General features: G+C 27.1%; 1 protein-coding gene and 3 long non-coding RNA genes across 13 annotated transcripts in view; 2 read left to right on the top strand and 2 right to left on the bottom strand.

Moving 5' to 3' along the window:
- The window catches only part of l(2)gl (LLGL domain-containing protein l(2)gl), a 27890-nt gene continuing 3191 nt past the window's right edge, over positions 1-24699 (top strand). Inside the window, exons 1-14 of one of the 9 annotated variants that reach the window (XM_086914383.1) lie at positions 1-198; positions 9307-9404; positions 13309-13399; positions 18627-18868; positions 19732-19870; positions 20793-20980; positions 21086-21371; positions 21470-22226; positions 22336-22492; positions 22571-22716; positions 22789-23305; positions 23388-23665; positions 23951-24086; positions 24303-24520. In XM_086914383.1, the coding sequence (XP_086770509.1) occupies positions 115-198; positions 9307-9404; positions 13309-13399; positions 18627-18868; positions 19732-19870; positions 20793-20980; positions 21086-21371; positions 21470-22226; positions 22336-22492; positions 22571-22716; positions 22789-23305; positions 23388-23665; positions 23951-24086; positions 24303-24520 (3337 nt within the window). In that variant the 5' untranslated portion in view covers positions 1-114. Of the gene's footprint in view, positions 199-9306; positions 9405-13308; positions 13400-18626; positions 18869-19731; positions 19871-20765; positions 20981-21085; positions 21372-21469; positions 22227-22335; positions 22493-22570; positions 22717-22788; positions 23306-23387; positions 23666-23950; positions 24087-24302; positions 24521-24699 lie in introns of all 9 variants that reach the window. The other 8 variants (XM_086914388.1, XM_086914356.1, XM_086914380.1 and 5 more) reach the window with 8 other exon arrangements.
- LOC147658588 (uncharacterized) lies at positions 3884-8775 on the top strand. Of its 2 annotated transcripts, XR_015294202.1 has the most exons (4): positions 4001-4069; positions 4164-4249; positions 7557-7752; positions 7951-8775. It is a non-coding gene; the product is annotated as an uncharacterized LOC147658588 (long non-coding RNA). The 2 variants fall into 2 exon arrangements; XR_015294201.1 differs by having other exon boundaries at positions 3884-4249.
- Positions 6829-9821, bottom strand: LOC105735462 (uncharacterized). Its single transcript, XR_015294195.1, has 4 exons — positions 9244-9821; positions 8430-8600; positions 7336-7406; positions 6829-7254 (listed from the first exon to the last, which is right to left on the bottom strand). It is a non-coding gene; the product is annotated as an uncharacterized LOC105735462 (long non-coding RNA).
- Positions 14660-18278, bottom strand: LOC147658589 (uncharacterized). Its single transcript, XR_015294199.1, has 3 exons — positions 17482-18278; positions 17073-17348; positions 14660-15294 (listed from the first exon to the last, which is right to left on the bottom strand). It is a non-coding gene; the product is annotated as an uncharacterized LOC147658589 (long non-coding RNA).

Consider the following 24699-nt stretch of genomic DNA (forward strand, 5'->3'; position numbering starts at 1 on the left):
AGACGATTTCGGCCGAGCATAGTCGAATGTAACCGAAACATATGATTGGTGGAAAGCCGACGCGACGGCAAAAGACATGTCGCACCGCTCGAGGAAGAGACAACGCCGACAGAGATGTTGAAGTTTATCAGAGGGAAGGGCCAACAACCTACGGCCGAGCGACAGAAACTACAAAAGGATCTTTTTGCCTTTCGAAAAGTGAGTCTTGATTAAAAGTTTCATCTATATCCGGCCGGCGAAATGTGCCGACACTTTCTTCTACTCGCCTGCTTCTATAAAACATTACAATAGTGTTCGCTTAACTGCAACAGCTCCAGACTTTATAGTTGCAACTATTTGGAAAAATGTAGTATAGAAATTTCTTTTTCCAGCTTATTCAAATCTCAATAATGTGGAAGTTAGAATGGAATATAACAATAAATTATTTAGCATATTCAATTCCTTATAAAAAAGATCCAGAAGCTGTTGCAGCTAAACGAGTACTACTCTATGTAGCCGAATGCTTCATCGCCGATATGAACGTAGTGTGAAGCCAGTTCTAAGAACTGGTGGGGATATGGATTTGCAATTAAGCGGGTAAAAATTGTTAAGCGGTTGCTATTGTATTTTTTTCTCTAGATGTTGAGATTAATGAAATAGATTAGCTTCACTTTTATGACAAAACAATATTACCATGGATAAATATCCATGTTATATATATTTAGATATCCATGTGCTGGAGTTTTCATGGAAATGGAAAGCCAATAATAATAAGCGAATAATTTCGATGCATTACGGAGAAGCTATTTTTTACCGTTTTTTCAGAGGAAAGTGAGAGTATATTGAGACAAATTCGTTTTTTCAATTTTATATTTAAAGTATAGCTCTTAAAATTAAATTTGGTTCTTTCATTCAATTATTTCAAATTTTTAAAAGAACATTATAAATCAATTTTCTCATATATATATAAATTTTTAATATTTTAATTGAAAAAAATACTAATCGAATCATTTGATAAACGTCAGAAGGTTAACCTTATCAGACAGCTATCGGTTTTTAAACCAAAGCGATCCTTCATTTCTTTCTGTTTTATTTACACGTTCATTGTTTATAAGTCAACAAGCTTGCAATTGAAAGTTTATTCTGTTACCACGTCAGATAGTAATCTCGTGTTTCGTGATATCACGATGTTGACATACGATACGTTTTACAGAATACAAGCTCTTTTTACGCGTAAGCTTCCCGATCGTTTTACAGATAAATCTTGTCTTAAAAAAAAAAAAAAAAAGAAAAAAAAATAAAAAGATAGTGAATATCGCGACTCAAGGAGATTCATAAATATACCATGATATAATTCATAGATATAATTGATATCTAAAAAAACTTGTTCCAAATTTATTTTCGACAAAAAAATATGAATGAATTCGACTTTAATTCCTATCTATCAAATTACAACGTAACTTAAAATAAAATTCTAAGATTTGCCATTTTCATAGATTACTGACATTTATGAATAACAAATATAATAAATACTTTTTGTAATATTAAATGAATATTTAAAAAATTTTTTTGTTTTTTTCGTTTTCGAGCCGATCTTGTTCAAACAAAAATCGTTATTTTCTATTGATTTAAAAGAAGCGAGATGTATTTAATCAACGTCAATATACATCTAGACTATTTTTTAAGCTGCTTTCATACGATGAAATATTAAGATTCTAAAATTGCCTTCATCCAAGAACATGATACAGCGTATTTTAAGAATGAACAGTGCGGAATCAACAGGTCGATACCCGAACGTAATCGATACCGAAAGTCTAGAAGACGACCAGTGGCCGAGACACGGTGCAAGAGAGTCAGGATTATTGTGGTCGTGTATGGTGTGTGTGGTGCGTTTCTTTAGCGGTTCTGTCTCGGTTGGCTGTCATCGTCGCCAGCCATCGGGTGCACTGTCGCGAAACCTTATCGCGGTTTAATTCTCTGCCTGCTGGATTCGAAGTTTGACGACACGGATTGCGAAAATAGACGTGAGTGCAATCAGGTCGTGCCGGTTCTGATCGATCTGTGATGAAGGACGATTTTTCTTCGATACTTCGTGAATCCCTTAGACCGTTACAATTGAAATTGTATACTTATCCCATGTTTCATTCATTCTCTTGTTTTTCGTATACCACGGGAAGTATATGAATTCACAATAGGACCATTTCATTTGATATGTATAACGTTACTTTCGTTCGGTCAGAAAATGAAATAGGAAATGTAGGTTAATCTGTAGGTTAAGCAATTACAGACAAAAGTAGCACACTTTGCGCGGTAAGATGTACGAGTTGAAAAAAGTAGAAAGCCCTCAGCATGGAGGGTGCTTGTTGCCTTAATTAAAGCGGTCACATTTACGCAAACTTGATGTCTTCAATATAATTTGGAACGATCGAAATACGAAATAATAGTTAATTTAGATTACATCACTGTTCCGTATTGGAGTGTTTATCGGAAAAAGGTGTGGGATTTACAAAAAAAAGAAGGATAACCTTGGAATCTTTAGAAATTATAATGAATATTTTTAAAAAAGATAAAAAAAAAACTTTTTTTAGATGATATAATATAATACAATATATCATAATGTTTTAAAAGTAAAAAAAATTGTGTTAAAATGAAAAAGATTGATTACACTTTAATAATTCCTTTCCAAATTATTTCGGACATAATGTTTGATCTTCAAAATCGATTCTTTCGATAATTCTACATATTTTTCCTAGAAAAAAAAAAAGAAAGATATGACGGAAGATATTATCGGTTTTCTGTGCAAACAAACGCGTGATAAAATGCTTAGCCCTTTTCATGTTCGGTTTTAATATATAAGCATGAATGTACCGTTAGACAGACTAAGCTGGTTGAGTTATGGACTTGCAACACGCGGATTATTTCGAAGATTTTAATAATAAATTAATAAGACAAAATGATGATTACATAAATATATATTATTTCATTCAAATTATTATTTTATATTTAGTAATTTTAATCATAGAAAATATAAAAAATATTTCTATTTGCTAAGATATGATTATAATACATTATGTTAAAATATTAATAATTAATTTTTTAAAATGTTTATTTTTTATAAATATAAAACAAATACATTCTGGAATATATATTGAACATTCTAGAAAATGATGTACTTATAATACCAACATGAGGCATATTAAAGAAATGTCACATCGAATTATCGATCCAATAATAACTTTAATATTTTTAGGAATAAAATTAGAGCATTGTACTTAATCGAATATTTCTCTTATCAAAATGAACTGTAAAAGTTTTGCAATTACATATCATCTAATATTAGATAATATTAGATAATATTACAAAATTTAAAAATTTATGAAAATAAATTTAATAAAAAGATAATTTCAGTCGAGGTTAGATTCATTAAAATTAATTTTATACTCTTTTATATATCTATCCATAGAATTAGCTATATTCATGTTATTATAATATAGTAATTTTGTTAAAGTAGAATAATATTTGCATATTTATTTTAAAATTTAACAAATGAACTTATTAAATTAATATTTGTATTACAAATAATCTTAAATTTGAATCAATTATTTCAAATATTATTTTTTCTATTATTATTTATCATAGAAAATAAATAAATAAATGTAAATGAAAAAATAAATTAATTTGAAAAATAAACTTTTTTTTTTTTTTTTTTTTGATAAAAAATATATGCTTCACATTCTCACACATTCATTAAATTATTAATTCAAATTAAAAAAATACTTCATATTAATTATATTATTATTTATAGTATAAAAAAATATTAAGTGCTTTATTCTAAATATATAAACATTTTATTCATTCGATTCATTTGATATTATTATTTAATATTATTTTATTATTATTTTTGAATTGTATAAAAATTAAAGTATTTTTTAATATATATAACTAAATAAATGTAAATGTATAGGATATTGAAGTAGTATGATTATGTACGTGATAGACATGTGTGTGCACTCGTCGGAATGAGTAACCTGAGCAATGGATGCGTGATGAGGATCGACGAATGTTTACGATTTCATGAATGCACGTGAATGTACGTGTCTCGTGAAAATTTGTTTCCACGTGACAATAATATATATGTGAAATTTATGAAAACATAAAAATCTTCATAAATTTTGATGTTGCAGATATTTTATAAATTCAAGAAAGTTAACAGAAAGTTAGGTTATAATTCTTTAACTTCAAAAAATTTTTTCGTAAAAAATCTATTGTTGTAAGTAAAATCATTATTAATATCTAGCATGAATTAATAATAAAATTAGAAAATTAAAATATAGTTACAATTGGAATATAATTTTTAAATAATAGTGCAATATATATATATATATGTATAATTGTCTATCATGCAGCAATAGATGTTTATAAATCTATTCAATATGAAATACTATTTCAAAGTTTACGATAAAATTTTATCATATAATAATTTATAAAAATATTAATTGCATTATTATTATATTGATCGATCTAAAATTGAAATAATGAATTAAGAAAAAGTTGTAGCGTATTGTAGAATCTTAACCTCAAATTAATCTTGTAATACAGTATTCGATGACAATCAAATATTATTACATTTATTATTATGGATTTTAATAATTACATAGTTAAAATTTATTCTTCTATTATTTATTGTAAGATACGGCAATTTTTTAATTTTTTTACTAGAAAGAAAATAAAAAAATAATATTATTTCTTTATTATGAAAAAGGAAAAATTATAATACCAAGTTTTCAATATTAAAAATATTAACAATTCATTAACAATAATACAAAAATGTAATTATACTAATGCAGTATGTGCTAGTAACATGTAAAAAATATTGAAAAAATAAAGAATTTATTTTTTGTGTGAAATTAATTTTTAGGCTATAGTGAATAAATTTAATTCCGTAGAAGTTAGGTTAAAATTGAGTTTAAGCCAGATTAAAGATTACCAGAGAATCCTTTGTTATTCTTGTATCGGCTTATGCTTTCGTATCATCTTACTTTAATTCTTTCAGTATACGGTCTCCTAAAAATGAAAAGTATGGCATCTTTTTTCATGGAAATTACAATGACAATGAGTCAAGATCTCACTCTCTCCATGGCCGTTTCTCTAATCGTGTTGTAAAAACACGCGTCAAATGACATAAGGGTAATCTTAAATCTTAAGGACTATACTGTTATTGAACCTACCAAGAATGTTTCAGTTTAGGTAAAAAAAAAAAAAAAGATCTCGGCATCCTTTAAATTTTTAGCAATCTATTATTATTTCCGAACATTTTCAATATTTTGACGTAGTTAAATTTATTTTATATTTCAATTTAACAAATGTATTTTTCGTTGTAACACACATCCCAATCATTATTTAGAAAGATAAAGATATCTCAATTACATTAGTTTTATAGTTACGAAATAGAAGCATTAGAGAATCGGTTTTTCAAGGTTTCACTATTATGTTAATCTCTCTTTGATATATTAATCATTAGTCGTATTCTTATTAGAAGAATGTATTGATAAGGAAGAACATAATTTTCATTTTTCGTCCTTCGGAAATATAAACAAATTATACGAACCTCGATAAGAAAATCTTATCGAGAATAACAAAGACGTTTAAGAGATTAATTTCAAATGTTTCGCCCTCTGCGAATATAGGATGTATATTGTTACACAAAGTGTAATACAGAAATGTTTTAATTTCTGAACGTAAAAAAAAATTTCTTGTGATTCAGTTTACAAAGTAAGAAGGAGATAAGCACTTCTGTACCATCAATCGATAAAACCGCTCGATTAACGGGAATTTACGAAATCTGACTCATCGATGAGTAATCGGTACGCTTCTCGGTCGAAAATTGGTGCCTGCGGAATTGATGTCATTGTAGAAGTTATATCGAGAAAGTCGGGAATGATTGTCATGCATAATTAGCGTTAATTACATTGAAAACGAGTCGCGGAAAAGGACACGATCGTTAACCCAAGCATCGTTGTTTCTCTTAATTAAGTTTGTCTCGTGTTCTATTTAATTGCCACGTTACAGTTCACATTTTTTTTATATTTTTCATTTTAACCGTTTAAACGGAATGAATTTGTATTGAGCGTTACAGATGAATTTCTCATATCGCTCAAAAGATAATTGACTTTTTTTTTTATTACAATTATTATCTCTATAATAATTATTTTTTTTCTTTTTTAGTAATATAATAGATATAATAATAATAATAAATTTTTTTTTATATTAATATATCATATGTTAAAATATTTTGTTTTGTTATGATGCAATAAATTTAATATAAATTAAATTTTATTTTAAAAGAAATTTAAACATAAAAATAAATTTTTTTTTTAGGATTTATGGTGATGCTAATGTGCAGATTGATTAACATTAGCTATATATCTTTTATTTTAATTATAGTAATTATATTTCTCAAATATTTTACTCTCAAGACTACTTCAACGCGATAGTCAGTTGCAGGAAATCATTTTGTGTACAACGGTACATCTTTTCATGTACACGCATTTATCTTTTTCTTTTTTTAAATAAAAATCATTTTTATTCATTGAAAGAAATATTGTTATTAATATATTCATCTTCGCTTCACAATGAATTAGAAGTGTTTCCTAATTTTTATTTATTTTAAAAACATAATTAAGTTCAGTAATTATTATAATATAAATTTTTATTTATTTAATATGATGATATTTGTTGTGATTTATAATTTATTTAACAAAGACAAAAATTTTTTAAATATTGCTAATATAGAAATATTTGTAATATCATTTAAGTATAATAACGACTTTAGTAATGAAATTTTTCAAATTAAATATTATAAAAGTATTTTTATTCTTTTTTATATTTTAAATTAAAAAATAAAACACATATTTCACATATTTTCATAAAATATCAAACAGTAAATTAGAAAATACATTAAATACATGTATAAACATTTTGAACATCTCCAAATAATATGATAAATTCATATTATCACTTGCAATTTTATCGTTCATTTAGCTTTTAAGATTTTCATAATTTTATACATATGAAAAAAAAAAAAGAAAAATATATTTTTCTTTTTAAATCATTCAAATTGTGCTTTAAAAATTTCTCTTATTAAACGAAGAGAATATTTAGGTGACCTCCTTCAACTGAGATGTCCTGTATACTATTTCACTTCTCTTATATTTCTGCCTTCTCTGTTATCATCATTTTTGTTACACATCATCAAGGCATAATCCTGATGACTTGCTGCGCGAAAACATATTTCATTATTAACAACAAATAGTTTTTATCTAGTTTCTTTGTATACGAGATAAAATTGATATTTACTTTATAAATTTGTTACATATAACATTTTTGTTTATTGCATGTCCTTATTCTAATTCATTACTCTGATTGATCTGCAAAATAACAACATAATATAGTTTTAATATTAATAGTCATTGTTGAAAGTAAAGAGAGAAAAAAAAGATTTAAGCAAATTAATTATTTTAATAATTTTGTTTATTTATTTAAACTTTATCAATTCAAACATTTATCTTCTTTTGTAGAAATATTAAAATGTTGTACGTGTTTGGTTCAGTGTGAAATTATTCGCTTCATTGAATGGGTCCAAGAATGGGTTCTCTCTCCAGTGGTGGGGATGACTTCTTAATGTATATACGAGCACATGATGGATAAATACTGTATTTGTGAATTCAACATGTGGTTATATCGACTTTATACTATGTAATAAAAGTGGTTAAGGCAAGTAGATGGAACTCGAGTAAAGTAGATAGAAGATTATTAATTAAAATCTAATCCTTGAGAAATTGATGACTAATTAATCGTGAGATTAAAATGGAAATTGAATATCGAATTAATCATTGATTTAACATTTTCATCTTAGAAGAATTTCTCGTTTACGATAGTCATTTGAATTTTGATTTTATATTCTACTTACAGACAATGCAAGATTTTAATATATTCTGCTTACATACGAATTTTACGAATAAATTGATATTTATCGAGGATCAAACTTTTGCCTCCGAGCACGCGTGTATACAACAGCGCAGATAGCGACTATTTTTAGCCACTTTCTCGTATAAATAGTTCGCTGATTAAGGCAGACAATATACAATTATTATAAAGAATGGTCAAACGAAATGACCAAAGCAATTTATGAATCGGGTACTATGATGTCATTTAACACATTAAATGAAAAGCTTTCAGAAAAGCTTAAAGATATTTTTATGTATATTCATATGGATATTTGTTTCTAACTTTTAAAATATATTTAGTTTTATAAATAAAATATAGAATTTATTTATATAAATAGAAAAATATATTTTTCTAAATTTATAAGAATTATAAATTAACACTGTATTATTATTCAATATTTTTTTTTATTTTATAGAAAAGTAAATAAAATAAATAATACTTGCCTCGTGTAAAAATTTATTTTATGATCGAAATAACAGAAATTATGTATTCTGGGTCAAAAGTGACTCGACGTCTGTCGTACACACGATAACTTCGCCGTTTGCAATTCGAGGATTAAGGTGAAGAGATTGTAGATTTAATTTCATAAATTGATGACAGCATCAGTTCTTGTTCTATTTAAAATTGTTTCAACACATAAGTGCGAGAATTATTCATTAGATACTAGGATAATTAAGATAATGAACAGTATAAATTGTATGAAATGTTACTCATTCACTATCTCATTCACTATATCGAATAAGAAATGTTGAATAACTGGTTAATAAATAAAAAAACATTCTATCTAAATGATTTGAATACAAAAAATATTAATCATTTCGCTCCGAAAGAATATTAAATAATTATAACGCTGAAAGCATACGTAAAGCTATAAAGTAAAAATTAGATTTTTATTTATATGGATATTTGCTGTGGCAATGGCATAAGTAATCTAAAATTAAGATTTTAGAAGAAACGATTTTGAATAGTTTAATTGTAGTTAATAACTACATAAAAATTAACTATAAAAATAAAAAAACTAAAAATTCACGATTTGAAAATTTATTTACAATTACTTATTTTACTATAATTAATCATTTATTTAAATATTTTTTTATTTATTTTTTTATGAATAAAAATTGCTTCGATTTTTATATTTAAAGTAGTTTCTTTATTTAGATAGTATATAGCATAGCGAAAGGATTGGTTAAAGAGAGATTCTAACCTATTCAGAATACTCAAGTATAGGTTAATAATTATACATTGATATTTTATTACCATTGATTCCGTTAATAGTTGTAATTACTCTGACTAATAACAATCATTTCCTGTTGTTTGCAGACGGTGCAACATGGATTCCCAAATAAGCCCACAGCCCTCGCATGGGATCCGAGTTTGCGGTTGATGATCATTGGCACGGCATCCGGCGCCATAAAGGTGTATCCTTTTTACTCTCGTTCTTCCTTTTGTTTCCTATTAACTTCTACTTTCTACTTTTTTCTTTATTTTCTCTTCTGTTTCAATCTTTTTTTCTCGATTAATAATTAATAATTCGGTCACAAGGTATAGTCGATGCGCGATGACGTTCGTATCCATCGATAAATAGTCGAAAGCCTTCGACAGCCATTGACCGTAGGGAAACGGGCACGTGATTGAAGCTAGTTTCTTCTGCTACTCTTTCTCTCCACTGTAGTTACTAATTTTAGATATAGGATACTCAATATTTTGCAATCTCGATAAAGCTATTCCTCGATTCACGTCTCAGCTTTTATATAATCATATTTTTCATTCAGAAAATATATTCTCGTGACCTTTTTTTTTTTTTTTTTTTTCTTTTTGAGAAACCCATAGTATATAGAACGAGGGAAAATACATTATCTTACAGTGACATCTAGTTTTCGCGAGAAAATTATGTTCGTTGAATTCTAAAGGGTATACTTATTGAATGACGAAATCGAACTTGAGAATTATATTCTTTGTGACGTTGCGTGTGAAAGTATCGAAGTGTTAAGAAGTCATGCATAGGAATATAAAGTAACCGAAATGTTTCGATTATAACGCAAACCACTTTAACGTGGAATGTAACGTGTAGGAGGAATTTTTTTTTCTTTTTTAAAAAAAAAGGAATTAAATTATATATCTAATTCATCAGATTTTTATAAATTTATAAAAATTTCTAATTTTCAAAATTAACGAATGCACAAAACTTTAAATATTTCAATATCTCTTAAACATAAAAAAATATTAGATTAGAATATTTTATTTAGAAAAAAACAATATTTTATAGTTATATATAGTTATATTTTTTCAGAATTTAAATAATTATCATACTAGACAAGACATCAAAATCTTTGAGGTTGAAAGTTTGAGGCTATGATGTTTTTCTCAAGAAAAGATTGGTATAAACGATGTAGAATTAAGAGGGCGCTTTAGTACATAGAAATCGCATAGAATCTTAAATTCTAAAATCCCGGAATTGAATCTTTATTAGCTTCAAGTAGATTCTTTTACATTTTTCCTCGTTCGAGAAATAGGATTGGATGCATGCAGGAAACGTGAACTTATGATTCTATAATATTTGATCTTTCGAAGTGTAAATTACATTTGAACATTTAAAGATGAATTTTAGGTTAGGTAATGTTCAAATTGAATAAAATAAAGTGATAGGCATAGAATTCCAATAGCAATTGAGCTAATTAATGATATTTACAAGTTGCCAGTACTATTGTATTCTTTTACAAAACAACAGCAAATATTATAATGAAAAAAATATAGTTTTACAATATATCTTACGAATTATATTCGTTTCATTATTCTACTTAATGTAAAGATTGTAAAAACAAAATGTATATTATTAATTGATAAATTATATAAGAAACTTTAGGATCGAATCTCGAGTAGGTTCGCTTATATTTTTCTTTGTTTTTATAATGGAAAGATGAGAGTTCGAAAGCGTTAAAATATTACGTGCAAGTGTATAATTTGCGAAGGAGTATAGATTGAAGATAGATACCAATCGAAATTAGAAATAATAGGATGATTATAGATTATAAGTATATTGCAGTAGAACTCGAAAGTAATGTAATTCAAAATGTGAAATTTCATATTATATCACGCCCATATTTGATGATAAGTATAAATCATAAACGACATTGATCACGAATGAAAGCAATTCGATTTTTGTTCGTGAACACATCTATATTATATTATATTATATTTTTCATAATAAAAACGATCTTTATTTCAATGAATAATTTTATATTTTTTAATATTTTTAATTTTTATATTTTCTATAAATATACGTTTTCAAATATTATTTCATTCCACTTTTTGCTTGAAATACCCATCATTGGTATAGACACAGATTCCGATTTTATAAACAAGACGTTTGATATACTTTATTTCTTCTGTTCTTCATTTTATGTTCATTGTTCGCCGAACATTGGTTACTTAGCATCAAACGTATCATAAAGATGAATTTATTGAAAATGAACAAAAAAAAATTACATCGTATTTTACATTGGAAGGAAAATCGATGGTGGTATATTTGAAAGTTTAATCAATCGAGCAGAGATTCTATCGTGTCATTTTCCAGGAATCACAAATTTTTGTCCTCTTCTTTTGTTTGAGCTTTATCCTTGTAACACACGCAACTCTGTAACTGTTCCTTTTAATGTATAGTTGACGTACCGCAAAAGACTTTAAATCATTCCAGAAACATGTCGAAGTTATGCAAAACAATTTTGAGATCTTTAAAAGATTCATTATCGAGGAAATATTTAGAAATTAACCAACGTGTGGACATGTTGAATACGTATTTTTATTACTTTGTTACCCAGTTTTATGCCAGGTCGATTATTGATTCGGTAGACCTGGAATAGTTCGTTTCACAATATTAAAAGAATTAAAACTTTTATTGGGAATTTTATTATATAGATTTCTGTTTATAAAACATCGAATACTTATAAATATATATTTCAAGATTAAAATATATATATATTGATTTTAATATGATATTGATACTAGTTGAATTTGTATTATAAATAATATGTTATAATATATTTTAATGACGTTTTAATATGAATTTATATAAATTTATATTAGTTCATTCGTAACAATAACAATAATGTGTAAAATTATTAAAGAATAAAAAAATAATTTAGTATTAATATATATAATAAGTGAGCAATAAATAGATCATTAGATGAATTAAATAAAAACATAATAAAACATAATAAATATGCTATAAATATTTTGATTTTTTCAAATTTTTACAAGATTTTCAAATAGATGAGAAAAAAGGAATTATTGTACAAAAAGGATATTACATAAATACTTAAAATTTTTTTCAATAATTATGGAATCAAAAATTAATATAAGTTAATTTTAGTTTTAAATTGCTTTTAATATTTATATTTACAAATGTAAAAATAATTTTTTGAAAAATTATGAAATGATGTAGTAAATTATTAAATTTAAAAAATAGAAAATTCAAATATTAGTTAAAAAATTAATAAATTTATATTTAAAAACAAATGACATGTATTTATGAACATATTTTATACTATCTTACTTTTAATATATACTTGATAATTAAAAATAATAGAGTACATATTTTATTATTTGTTCAAATAAATATTTATCTATTTATATAATTATATTTCAATGTTTCTATATTATAACATTGTTATAACATCAATAATAATTTACATATTTATATAAAAATGTTTTAAAACAAAATTGCTTGAAAACGTAAGAAATCATTTTATTCCTTCTAACAATCTAACAAATAAAATTTGAAAAATTCAAATGATGAAAACCAAAAGATTTGATTTTCAATATGCTGGTTGTTTCATTACACGATGTTCGAACGGCTACATAATCGGTAGATGATCATTATCATTTCGCAAGACGGATGATAAATGTTTTTATCGTATCTCGAAGGTAATTTTATTTGCAATTGATATTAGCTGGGCAATTGATACAAACGATTTAATGAATTATTTATAAAATTCCTTCAAAAAGTTTTTTTTGTCTCTAGTTTGGAATTCGCTTTTGTCCCTTTGATTCGATGATTTAAGAAATTATTCAAACTGCACTGCAACTATTGCACGATGAGTATCGAAGAATCGGAAGAGAATACGGAAGATCTGTATACATACATTACTCGGATCGAGTACAATCGTTTCTCTCAGTATATTAAATCGGCCATTTTTAAAACAAAAGCAGTGTTTATCTCTGGATAGAAACGAAGATCTCTTGATCTATATTTGCAATAAGAGTTATTTATATACTTTTTCTCTATTTAGTTTTTCCTATTTTCCTTGACCGAAGAGATTATAGATTCGGTAGGCCAGGTGTGGAATTCTATGGACAACACACTATCGAAAGTGGAGAGAATGCTGTCACGAAGATCGTCGCTCTGCCCAACGAGGTAAGCGTCATTCTATTATTATATATATAAATATATATATATATATATATATATATATATACACAATAAGTGCTTGCTCAAATTTCACTAAAATCACCATTTATTTAGTGGTTTTCACTAAACGAGAAAAAACTAGATACAACAAGAACAAGTAAGATAGATATATATACTTTAAAGGAATATTGTAACAAAAAAAAAAATAAATAAATCGATAAAAAAATTTCACTTTCTATAATTTTTGTCTTATTATAAAATCAATTGAATTGATAAGATTCTTTCGATTAAAATAAATTCAAAAATGACGTAAATCGAATTAATTTTATTAGTAATCAAATTACTAATAAGTCACTGTTGATAATGGTAATTAATTATTAATTAAATTAGTCCGATAATGAATTTAAATATTATCTTCATATATTATATAATTACAATAATAAGATATAATAATAAATACATAAAACATCAAAATTATAGAAAATTGAAATTTTCTTTATTGCTCGATTCTTTTTCATATGATGACACAATTTCTTTAAGTTGTTTTTGTTCGATCTATTTCACTTTCTCTAGTTATATCTATTTTCTTATTTAATAGAACTATGCTCGTCAATTCCTAGAAAAAAAAACGTTATCCTATTCACGAGAATTGGGTTTCGAACTTATTAATAAAATATATCCTAAAGTGTACTATTTTATACATTATTTTATTAAGTTTGTTAAGTTGTTCATATTTTTATCTAATATTATTATTTAATATTGATTTTAATACATTTTACGATTCTGAAATATTAAATAGGGAAAATATTGAATGTTATTGAATAAAATATAAATAAATCATTCACGTGGAATTTCAATTCGCGTAAATTGTATAAAAAATATGCAAGTTATATTTACTTTGAAACCAAAGCTGACGTATCGCATGCTAGTTCGAGTTTCTTAATGACCGCGCTAATAGTTTCCAAACTTTATGAAGAAATTATTTACTAATAGGAAATTCCAGACATTTTCCCTACTTTCAAAGTAAATTAGGTTCAGAATTTTTGTTAGAACAATTACTTCTAATACATTCATTCGAACGTCATTTTATCCTCTTCGGCACAAACGAAGTTCAGTATAATTAAGAAGCATTTAATGCACTTATCGTACGGATATTGCTTCGTAAAAATTCTTATATAAAAATCTTGTATCAATTATCCAAATATACTTTTTCCTAATCTACATCTAACGAAATTATCAAACGTAAGGTAATTAAAACTAAGTTGCTCGTTTTGAATTCTTTTTTAATTTCATTACATCATCAAAAGATTAGCGAAACTTTGTTTTCATTCTAACAAATCGGTATTTATCTTATGAAGGTAACACGAAAGAAAAAAAGGAAAAGAGAATCGTATTCAAGGAATGGTTTAATACCCAGTGCGCGATAGTAATATCTCGTGTGTACGTCATACATTAGGTACATTGTAATCAAAAAGAGAGACAGTCGGAGGTGTGAAGTTATGGTTGTTTTTAAAAGTCACACGCGTTACACTGTGTAACGCGACACTCTGTTCGTTGTATACAGTCCTTGCTGAGTTGCATAACTGTGTGCGACACGCGCAACGCGCTTATGCACGCGTGTACATGAATAAATAATACACGAACACCATTGTCACTCCCTCCATAAAGGTCGAGAGCATATATATACCGTGGAGGGTTTCATTTTCCTGTTTCCTTCCTTTTAAACACCAGTCTCGACGTTAGGAAAATTTCATTGTGAAATTCTTTATTTATTTTAATCATTGATGGAATATGTTAATATATTTCTAATAGATGCGTTAAAATAATTTTTTTTAACTTTCGGATGACTTTCGGATCGATCGATCGTGCCATGGTTGACTGATCCTGACCCATGTTGCTTTCTATACGAAAATGTGTTAAGAAAAATTATATTAGAATATAATTTTAGAAAGAAGATAAATTTTAAAAAATAATCTTAGAATTGATATCGACTGTTTAAGAGATCAAAAAAAATCTATTGCCGCCAAATGTATTACATGAACTATTTTTTATTTAAGTTCATATCATAGAAAAAAAAATGGAAATATAAGTTTCTTATTATTAATTTATTATATTATAAATAATTTTGTTATTAATTAAATTTTTACTTTTGCAATTACTAAAAATGAAAAGTTGATATAAAGATTGATTTTATTGTAAAATTATGAAATATGGTTTTTATTTAGAACTAGTTCAATTTTGCATTTGCGTGTATTTATATTATAAATAATTTGGTTTTAGTGTTAATTTTTAAAACTTAGATAAATAATTGACTGATTAAGATTATATTTTTCTTTATTATATTTCTTTTATGATTTTATTAGATGTAAAAATGATTTTATTAACTTTTATTGATTTATTAGATATAAAAATAGAAAACATAGATATAATATTATGATAGAAATAATCTTTACATCTTATATAAAGATTTTTTTTCAATCAATTTTTATTTCATTTTTATCTTTAGAAATTTTCATTATTTATTTACAGAGCAAATAACATATTGAAGAGCTTTTTAATAAAAATTAGAAATGAATTTTATTTTAGAAATTTAAATTTGCCAGTTTTTTAAATGTATTCTTCTCAATGATGATTATTCTCAATATATTTGTTTTTTTTTTTATAATATATTTAAGATGACAATCAAAAATAAAGAAATTGTATTTTAGATTTTATTTTTTAAATATTAAGAATGAAATTAAAAATTAACAAAAATATCCTTGAATGTTTGTGCCAATGAACTAAAATAAATTTAACTAGACTTACTAAGTAAAATACAAATCTTTTTCTTGATTTTGGTTTGTTATTTTATATTTTATAGTTTTTTTTATTTAAAAAGTTTCAATTATTTTAAATTTTTCTTTCTGTTTTTATCTTTACTTTATTACTTAAATTATTAATTTTGCCTATAATATTCTTATTATAATAATCAATCATTTATCTATACAAAATATTACAACAAATATTATAACAAATTAAAGATGTGAACGTGATCGAAAACAATAAGTCAATCATCCTATCACTTATTAAGAATTTTGATAGCAAGTACTGAACAAACTCGAGAACCAATTATCATATTGAGACAAATATGAGAAGAATAATAAGAGGGAAAATTAATATATAATTAAAAAAAAATTATTTTGTTATCTTCTCTCTTTGAATAATAATGAATCTTTATATGTTTATTATCTTTATATCTTTATATATTCATTATTCCATTATTCTTTAAATTGCTTTTAAAGATATTTCAAAAGATGATGAGAAAAATAAAGAGATTCTTGAAATCTTTAAACAAATTCTTTGTTATTTTTTGAAAAAGAATATCATTATATACATATATATATTGGCCAAAAAAAAGTTACAAATGAAATGTTACAAATGTCAATATAACTTTGGGCTTTCAATGGATTAAATTCGTTCAATGCAGTAGTAAAATCAAAATATCGCTTTCTATAAAATATATCTATAAATGTATATTTACATATAGAAATAGGTGTGGCATGTCAATCTTTGAATCGAACCAAGTACTAGTTTGCTTACGTTGCTCGATACGAGTCACGAAATTATCGTTATCGCGATCATTTTTCAAACGAATCCTAATACCGATAAGATAGCAGCTGTACGATTATAATCACCTCACCTCACGAGCTTTTTTTCCTTTTTCTTTCCTTTCTAGGTATATTTTATTTGATAATCGATGAGAGAACATTGCGAAATGTTATTTGTTACTTTTAATATTCGATACCGATTATCTTATGATTCTCATAAAATTCGTATTACGTTCACATTATTTATAAAGAAAATCGAATGATCTCATATCATTAAAAAGTATAAAATTATAACTTCCAATAATTATTTAAAAACGTTGAAATATGATGTACTTCTTTGCTTTTTTTCATCTAAGCAATTAGATTAACTGTAAATAAAAAAAAAGTAAATGAATACAACTTTAGAAAATTTCATCGTATCATTACATGAAAATTTTATTTATTTATAATTTCCGGTTTATATTAATATAATACAAAATAAAATTGAAACTTAAAACTTACCTGGACTTAAATATTAAAATATTCTTTTATATATGATCTCTTAAAATTTAAAACTAACTTAACCTATGCTAACCTAACTTTGCCATTACTTTGTAGAAATTATTTTAACTAAATGTGTATAACGAATGAAACATATAGGATTAAAATTTTTTGAGAGAATGATATTTCACGTGTATGTGTACATAAAATGTGTACATAAAATTATTGTACACATTAATAACACTTGAAAATGTAAAAACCACGTTAAGCGTTACGACTTCATGTGAAAGTACGAAGCACGAGTTAAACCTTCTTAACCTTGCTTTTTCCTCGAGTTTTCCTTATTACGTGAAAAATTTAAATATATGAATAGATGAAAAAAAGGACGCGGGATTTGTTTCGTGAGAAACGATGAAATCATGAAAATTGATTACAATACGATATATATAGTCGTTATTTTTCTTATCTGTATTATCATTTAAAATCGTTATGAAATATCAGTTTTATAAAATTTTGCATCGATATACGGAAAATATAAAAAAGAACAATTTATGAAATGACATTCATTCGTTCAAATGTACAAGTAGTCATAATAATTTCTACTATTTCTCTTAAATGATTCTCTTAAATGATTAGTCAATAGTAAATTCTTTTTTCTTCTTTTTAAATTTGTTTCTTTATACCAAATAACACTTATATTTTTCAGTAATCTATAGTTATATTTATTTAAAAAACTTAATTTATAATACTTTTTTACAATGTGTACTCTCTTGAATGTACATATTTCTCGATATTTTCGTCGGACAAAGAACAAGAACAAAGAAAAAAAAAAGAGACGAAATATTTTAATTACCTCGTATTTTGTTTTATATTTATCAGGAAAAATCATACGAATATGATAAATAGATATATTTTTATAAAAAATACCAAAATTATTTTAATTAAATTTTAAAGTCTAAACTTTTATATTTTCAATTCTCTAACTGAACATTTTGAATCATACAATTGACTGAATGTAGTCATTTTCTTGCGTGGAGATAGCGAACTGCCACCTATGAAAGCACTACCGTACTATTATATTAAATTCACTTATAACAGAAAAATATTATAAAAAAGCGTTACTTATGGTAATAGAATAAATGATACATTTACAATGGATGAAACAGGGACGTGTCGTTTCTCTCTGTGACGACAACTCTCTTCATTTGTGGGAGATCAACGAGAGTTCAGTCGTGGAAACCAAATCGCTTTCGTTGGAAGGTAAATTGAAGAAAATATCGGCGATGTGTCTTGAGTCGAGCGGCGAACATTTGCTTCTGGGAACGGAGGGCGGGAACATTTATCTTTTAAACCTGAAAACATTTGTGGTGCCTGACAACATCATTTACCAGGATGTCGTAATGCAAAAGTAAGGATAATTCATGTTTTTTTTTAATATTTTTTTTTTGTTAAAAATGATGAAAATAAATAATTCAAAATATTGAAGTCGTAAATTTACAGAATATCCTACGATTTTGATACATTGTTAGAGATTTTGATACATTATAAAGATATTATGAAATAATAGATTTATTTATCAACATTATCAACATTAATTAAAAAAAAATACGAACATTTCATTTTTAATATTTATCCTGAACAAAATTATATATATTTTATCTATTTTTTATTCAACATAGTATATCTTCACATAAATTTTATTATGGAATAAAAAAAAAGTTATCATTAAAATACAGCAAATGTTTTATAATTGCAAAAAAAATTATCTCTATTATTTAAAAAGGAAGGACCTTTAACATATCCACGACAATGCGAATAAATGTAATCTAATTCAAAATCAAAAATCTATAAATAATATTAATATAATTTTTTTTTTTTTGCAAAATTTTATTTTTGATTTTTTTACTTATTTATTAATAGATAAAGAAAAATATCAATCATATTAAATTCATAAATATCAATTATATCGTTCTTATTTTAATCAAAGAAATTTCATAAATACTTTCTAAAAAGTTGATAAAAGTTTCGTTAAAAAAATTAAAAAAACGAAAAAAATTTTATTATTGCATTGTTTTTCGTATTGCATTGTTTTTCTTCTTTTACACGCTATCCATTTTTATACTCGACAAAAAACGTAAATAAAAAATATTAAAAGTAAGTAACTTCTATTAGGGACGACTGTAAATCTTCAGGTCCATATTCCATTTGCAGTTATAAAATATTTGCATATAATTAAATTCATGTGTTCGTGACGTATCGATGTTATGACAGCGTCCCAGATGATTATAAGAAGAATCCAGGAGCAGTCGAGGCGATAGCGGAACAACCAGGTCATCCAGACAATATTCTGATAGGTTACAATCGTGGCTTAATGGTTTTGTGGAACAAAGCGACTCCTGGAGCCCAACAGGTGAGCCTTTGTATTATTGTCTTGTATCTTTTTATGTCACATGTCCATGTGTACAAGGCTATAATGTGGCATGTGTAATGACACGCTTACAAAACAGTCCGAACACACTTGCTTACTACATTTTCGGGGCAATGCTTAATCCATCGTTGGATAAAAATGCATTTAACTTAAAAGTCCTTTGTAAAATGGAGTAATACCCCGTCGATTAATCCTGCAATGATTATGAAATCTCTTGCTATTCAATTTAATTATTGCAAAATAATTAAAAATTAATAAAATAATTGCTTCCCCCGCCCCTCCCTTTTTTTAAATATCTAATCGTACAATCTCAAAAATAATTTTTTCGAAATATATATTAATTCAAATTTTTTATGCAAAAATACATATAAAATAACATTTGAAAATTACTGAATCAATCTGAAAGATCCCAAATAATGCGCTCGAAGAATCTTAACCATTGCAAGATTAATTTTAAACAAAATTTATTATTCAATAATATTTACTGAAATGCTCAAAATAATTACATTTAAGTGAAATAGACTATTTCAAAATATTATCGAAATTTTATAAATAAATAAATACACGCGTACATGCACCATATATACACACAATACAATACATTTCAACATCATATATATCATTATATATTAGTTTTATATGTCATATGTGTCATATATATCATTAAGTATTAAAGTTTAAAGAAATAATAATTGAAAAATAAAGAAATCATAAAAGAGAGTTTATTATAAATCAAAAATAAATTTTTATGCGGTCAATGAGTAAGAAATTTAAATATAAATACGTATCGATGGGTTAAGCACGTATTGTGACATGGTACCGCTCGTTCTGATTGTTGTTTGTGTCTTTGGTGGTTTTGGCGAACGTGTACGTGCAGCTGATGGGTTTGTTTTCGCGTACGCAGACATTCGTCTCCACGCAACAGCTGGAATCTGTCCACTGGGTCTCCGAGACCCGTTTCGTTTCCTCCCACAACGATGGATCCTATGCATTTTGGAGCGATAGCAGCGATAGCATGCTGGAGTCGACTACATTGTATGGACCGTTTCCGTGTAAAGCTATCACTAAAATTCTCGTCTATCCAATTGGAGAGTGAGTAGAAGAACATTTCACCTGATGTTCGCATTAAATTATTTTTTCTATCCTATCTTATGATTGATTGTACGATATCAAAATAATGAATCATTGTAAAAACAGGCTTAGAGAACTGGTCTTATTTTCGGGTGGAATGCAACGCGCGAGTTACGGCGATCGTCATACAATTACTGTTATGGTTAAAGGAAAACATGTCGTTTTTGATTTCACATCAAAGGTGATTGATTTCTTCACTGTATTTTCTAAGGAAGAGGATGGAAAAGATATTCCTGCTAGTCCGGAAGCGCTTATAGTATTGGCTGAAGAAGAGATAGTGGCCATTGATTTGACTAATCCTGAATGGAAAATGATGGCATTACCTTATTTAGTATCTCTCCACGCAAGTGCAGTAAATATCATATTGTTTTATAACATGTGGCACATAATTGTACTATTTGTTTTATTTACTTATTTTTTGTTTTAATACTATTAATTTAATATTTACAGGTCACTTGTTCGCAACATGTCCCAAATGTTCCTGAAGAATTGTGGGACAGTATAATCGCAGCTGGAAAAGCACAAACAGAGCATCTATACTCGGATAAACCATGGCCTATAGACGGTGGAATTATTCTTAATCAAAAATCCGGAAATGATAAACCAAAAACCAGAGAATTGTTACTTACCGGTCACGAAGACGGCACCGTGAGATTCTGGAATGCGTCTGACGTTGCTTTAACACCTCTTTATAAATATAACACGTCCATTCTGTTTACCGGTGAACATCTGGATGTTCTTGAACAACCACCAGAGGATGATGAGGACGAGTGGCCACCATTCAGAAAAGTTGGAACCTTTGATCCATATTCTGACGATCCAAGACTTGCAGTGAAAAAAGTATTACTTTGTCCTCTGTCGTCGACGTTGGTGGTTGCTGGTACAGCTGGTCACATAATTACGGCTACCATATCATCTGAACCCGTGAACAAAGAGATCAAAGCTATCACGATGAATATTGTGAACGATCGTGATGGATTTGTTTGGAAAGGTCATGATCATCTCCCGGCGAGAACAACCAGTATATCTTTCGCAGTTGGCTTTCAACCGCAAAGTCTTCTTCAATTATATCCACCAGCTGCGGTTACGGCATTGGCTATACACAGTGAATGGGGATTACTTGCAGCAGGCACAGCTCATGGTTTAGCTGTTTTTGATTATACAAGAGGAAAGGCTGTAAACGTAAAATGTACACTTAATCCAAATGGTATATATATATATATATAAAATATATTTATATATATTTATGTCTCTTATATCGATTAATATGTTTATAAAAAAAGTTAAATATTTTCCATTTTATCATGCTATTTTAGATCTTTCTGGAGCCAGTGATACACCGATTTCTAGAAGAAAATCATTCAAGAAATCATTGAGAGAGTCTTTCAGAAGATTAAGGAAAGGAAGATCACAGCGACGAACAAATGCTAATAGTCCAACCAGGAATACGACATCGGAGAAGAAGAAAGAAACGTGAGTATATTTTAAAATTGGATAAATTATATTCGATATTAAATACATTAAATGATAAATGATTTGTAATTTTGGAAGGCCTAGTGTTGCTTCTTCGCCAAGTGGCGATCTTTCACCAGTAGAATTGAAACCTGTGGAAAGACAAGTAGAAGCAAGACCTGTGGATGATGCGTTGGGCTCAATGGTTCGATGTTTATATTTTGCTAGAAGTTATATTATAAGCAGTAAGTATATTTAATTATATATCTGAGTATATATAATTTGTAAATATTTTTCAATATATTTTTTCATTCCAGTGCAAAACACAACGCCTACGCTTTGGGCGGGTACCAATAACGGTACAGTTTATGTGTTCACGTTAGCAATTCCTGCAGGCGTTAGAAGAACAGAAGAAGATGTAAATTGTACATTAGGAAAAGAGATTCAATTAAAACATAGAGCACCTGTAATTGCAATCACAATTCTGGATGGATCCAGCGTACCGTTACCAGAACCATTCGAAGCCGAAAAAGGCGTGAGTCCAGGTCCTGATATGGCATCACCACACAGAGTTGTAATTGCTAGCGAAGAGCAATTCAAAATCTTCAATCTTCCATCCTTAAAACCATATTGTAAATACAAACTTACTGCACATGAAGGTTCACGAGTAAGAAAAACAGGTTTTGCAAAATTCACATGCCCAATGGAACCTGCGGGAACACACGAAGAAACTTGTTTGTTATGTTTAACCAATCTTGGAGATTGTTTAGTGCTCAGTATTCCAGAATTGAGAAGGCAGCTTAATGCTGCTGCCATTAAGAAAGAAGACATTAAGTAAATATGATTGATAATCTTTAAGATTTAAAGATCTTTTCTTCTGAAATTATTATTATCTTTATTGGTTTTTCTTTTTCAGCGGAATTTCCTCGTTAACATTCACAAAAGCTGGTGAAGCGTTATATCTATATTCAAGTTCGGAACTCCAACGAATTTCATTGTCGGCTAGTAAAGTGACGAAAGCAAACTGTGCATTAAATTTACCACCAAATGCCAGATCATTTCCTGAAACTAACAACGAAGATACTCAAGAGGAAGGATTAATTGAAGGCACGCCTGAAACGGAAGGTGAAACAACTCAGGGAAGTCAGCCAGCTACAATGCAAAGGATTACAGAGAATGGTGTGGTGGGTTCTAGTGAGTATACTATGTCAATGTTTTTTTTTTAAATCCTACTTAATATATGTTGCGATATCATTAACTTAAACGTTATCATAGGATAATATCTAAATATGCTAAATAATATTAAATGCGTAATTGCTTTGCATATCTTGTAACCTATGTAAATATTTAAATGTTGCTTTGCTACAATTACTTGTGATTTATCAAATAAGCTAGCAGCTAAATTCTATTTCTTATGCTAATTAACATCATCAAGCTCCTAATCCTTTAGTACCCGATTCTTGAATACATATATTTTAGCCGGTGGTGAAGAATCTCCGAAAGAATCACCTTTGCAACCAGCTGCAAGTACCAATGATGTAAACGCAGAAGATGATCGTCAAGACTTAAGCTCTATTGGAGATATAACGATCGATAGCGTGAAGGATCATTTGCTGTAAGTGAACGTGTTGCATATGTTATGCCTAGCTTTTTATTGTTTTATTTCACATGCTTCTTTTGCTTACCTGTTACGATTAATTATATCATGGTGATAAAATATAGTGAAAAGATAAATAAAGAAAAATAGATTTAATTTAACAAGCTGGCTTTAAATATACGTTTGTTTCGTTTGTGCTAATCGATGTGTTTTGTATTGCCATTTGCTTGGCAGTAACAGTTCACTTTTCAGAAATGCAACGTCTTCCGAAGAACTTCACAGTCGTCTTGCAGGACTTAAAATGGAGGTGACTTCACGAACTTCGGAAATCTCAACTCAAAATCAATCGCTAGTTTTAAAGACTACTACCGTTGTTTCGCAAACAACCAACAATACTACCGCTAATGGAGAAATCGAAACAAGTCAAACAAATGAAACTCAACAAGTGAACAGTGAGTGAAATCATTGCTAACTTAATTAGAGTGAATTATAAATTGATCCAGTGACCAATAATACTTTATATTTAATTTTAAACACATACTGTATTCCTTTTTAAATGTATATTTTTTAAATTAATATTTTTTAGGTTTCCCAATTTTATATATATATATATATATATATATATATATAT

The sequence above is a fragment of the Apis florea genome, unplaced genomic scaffold (assembly GCF_048593485.1).
Source record: "Apis florea isolate Af1SG1 unplaced genomic scaffold, ASM4859348v1 contig_1914_pilon, whole genome shotgun sequence".
Classification (NCBI taxonomy): Eukaryota; Metazoa; Arthropoda; class Insecta; order Hymenoptera; family Apidae; genus Apis; species Apis florea.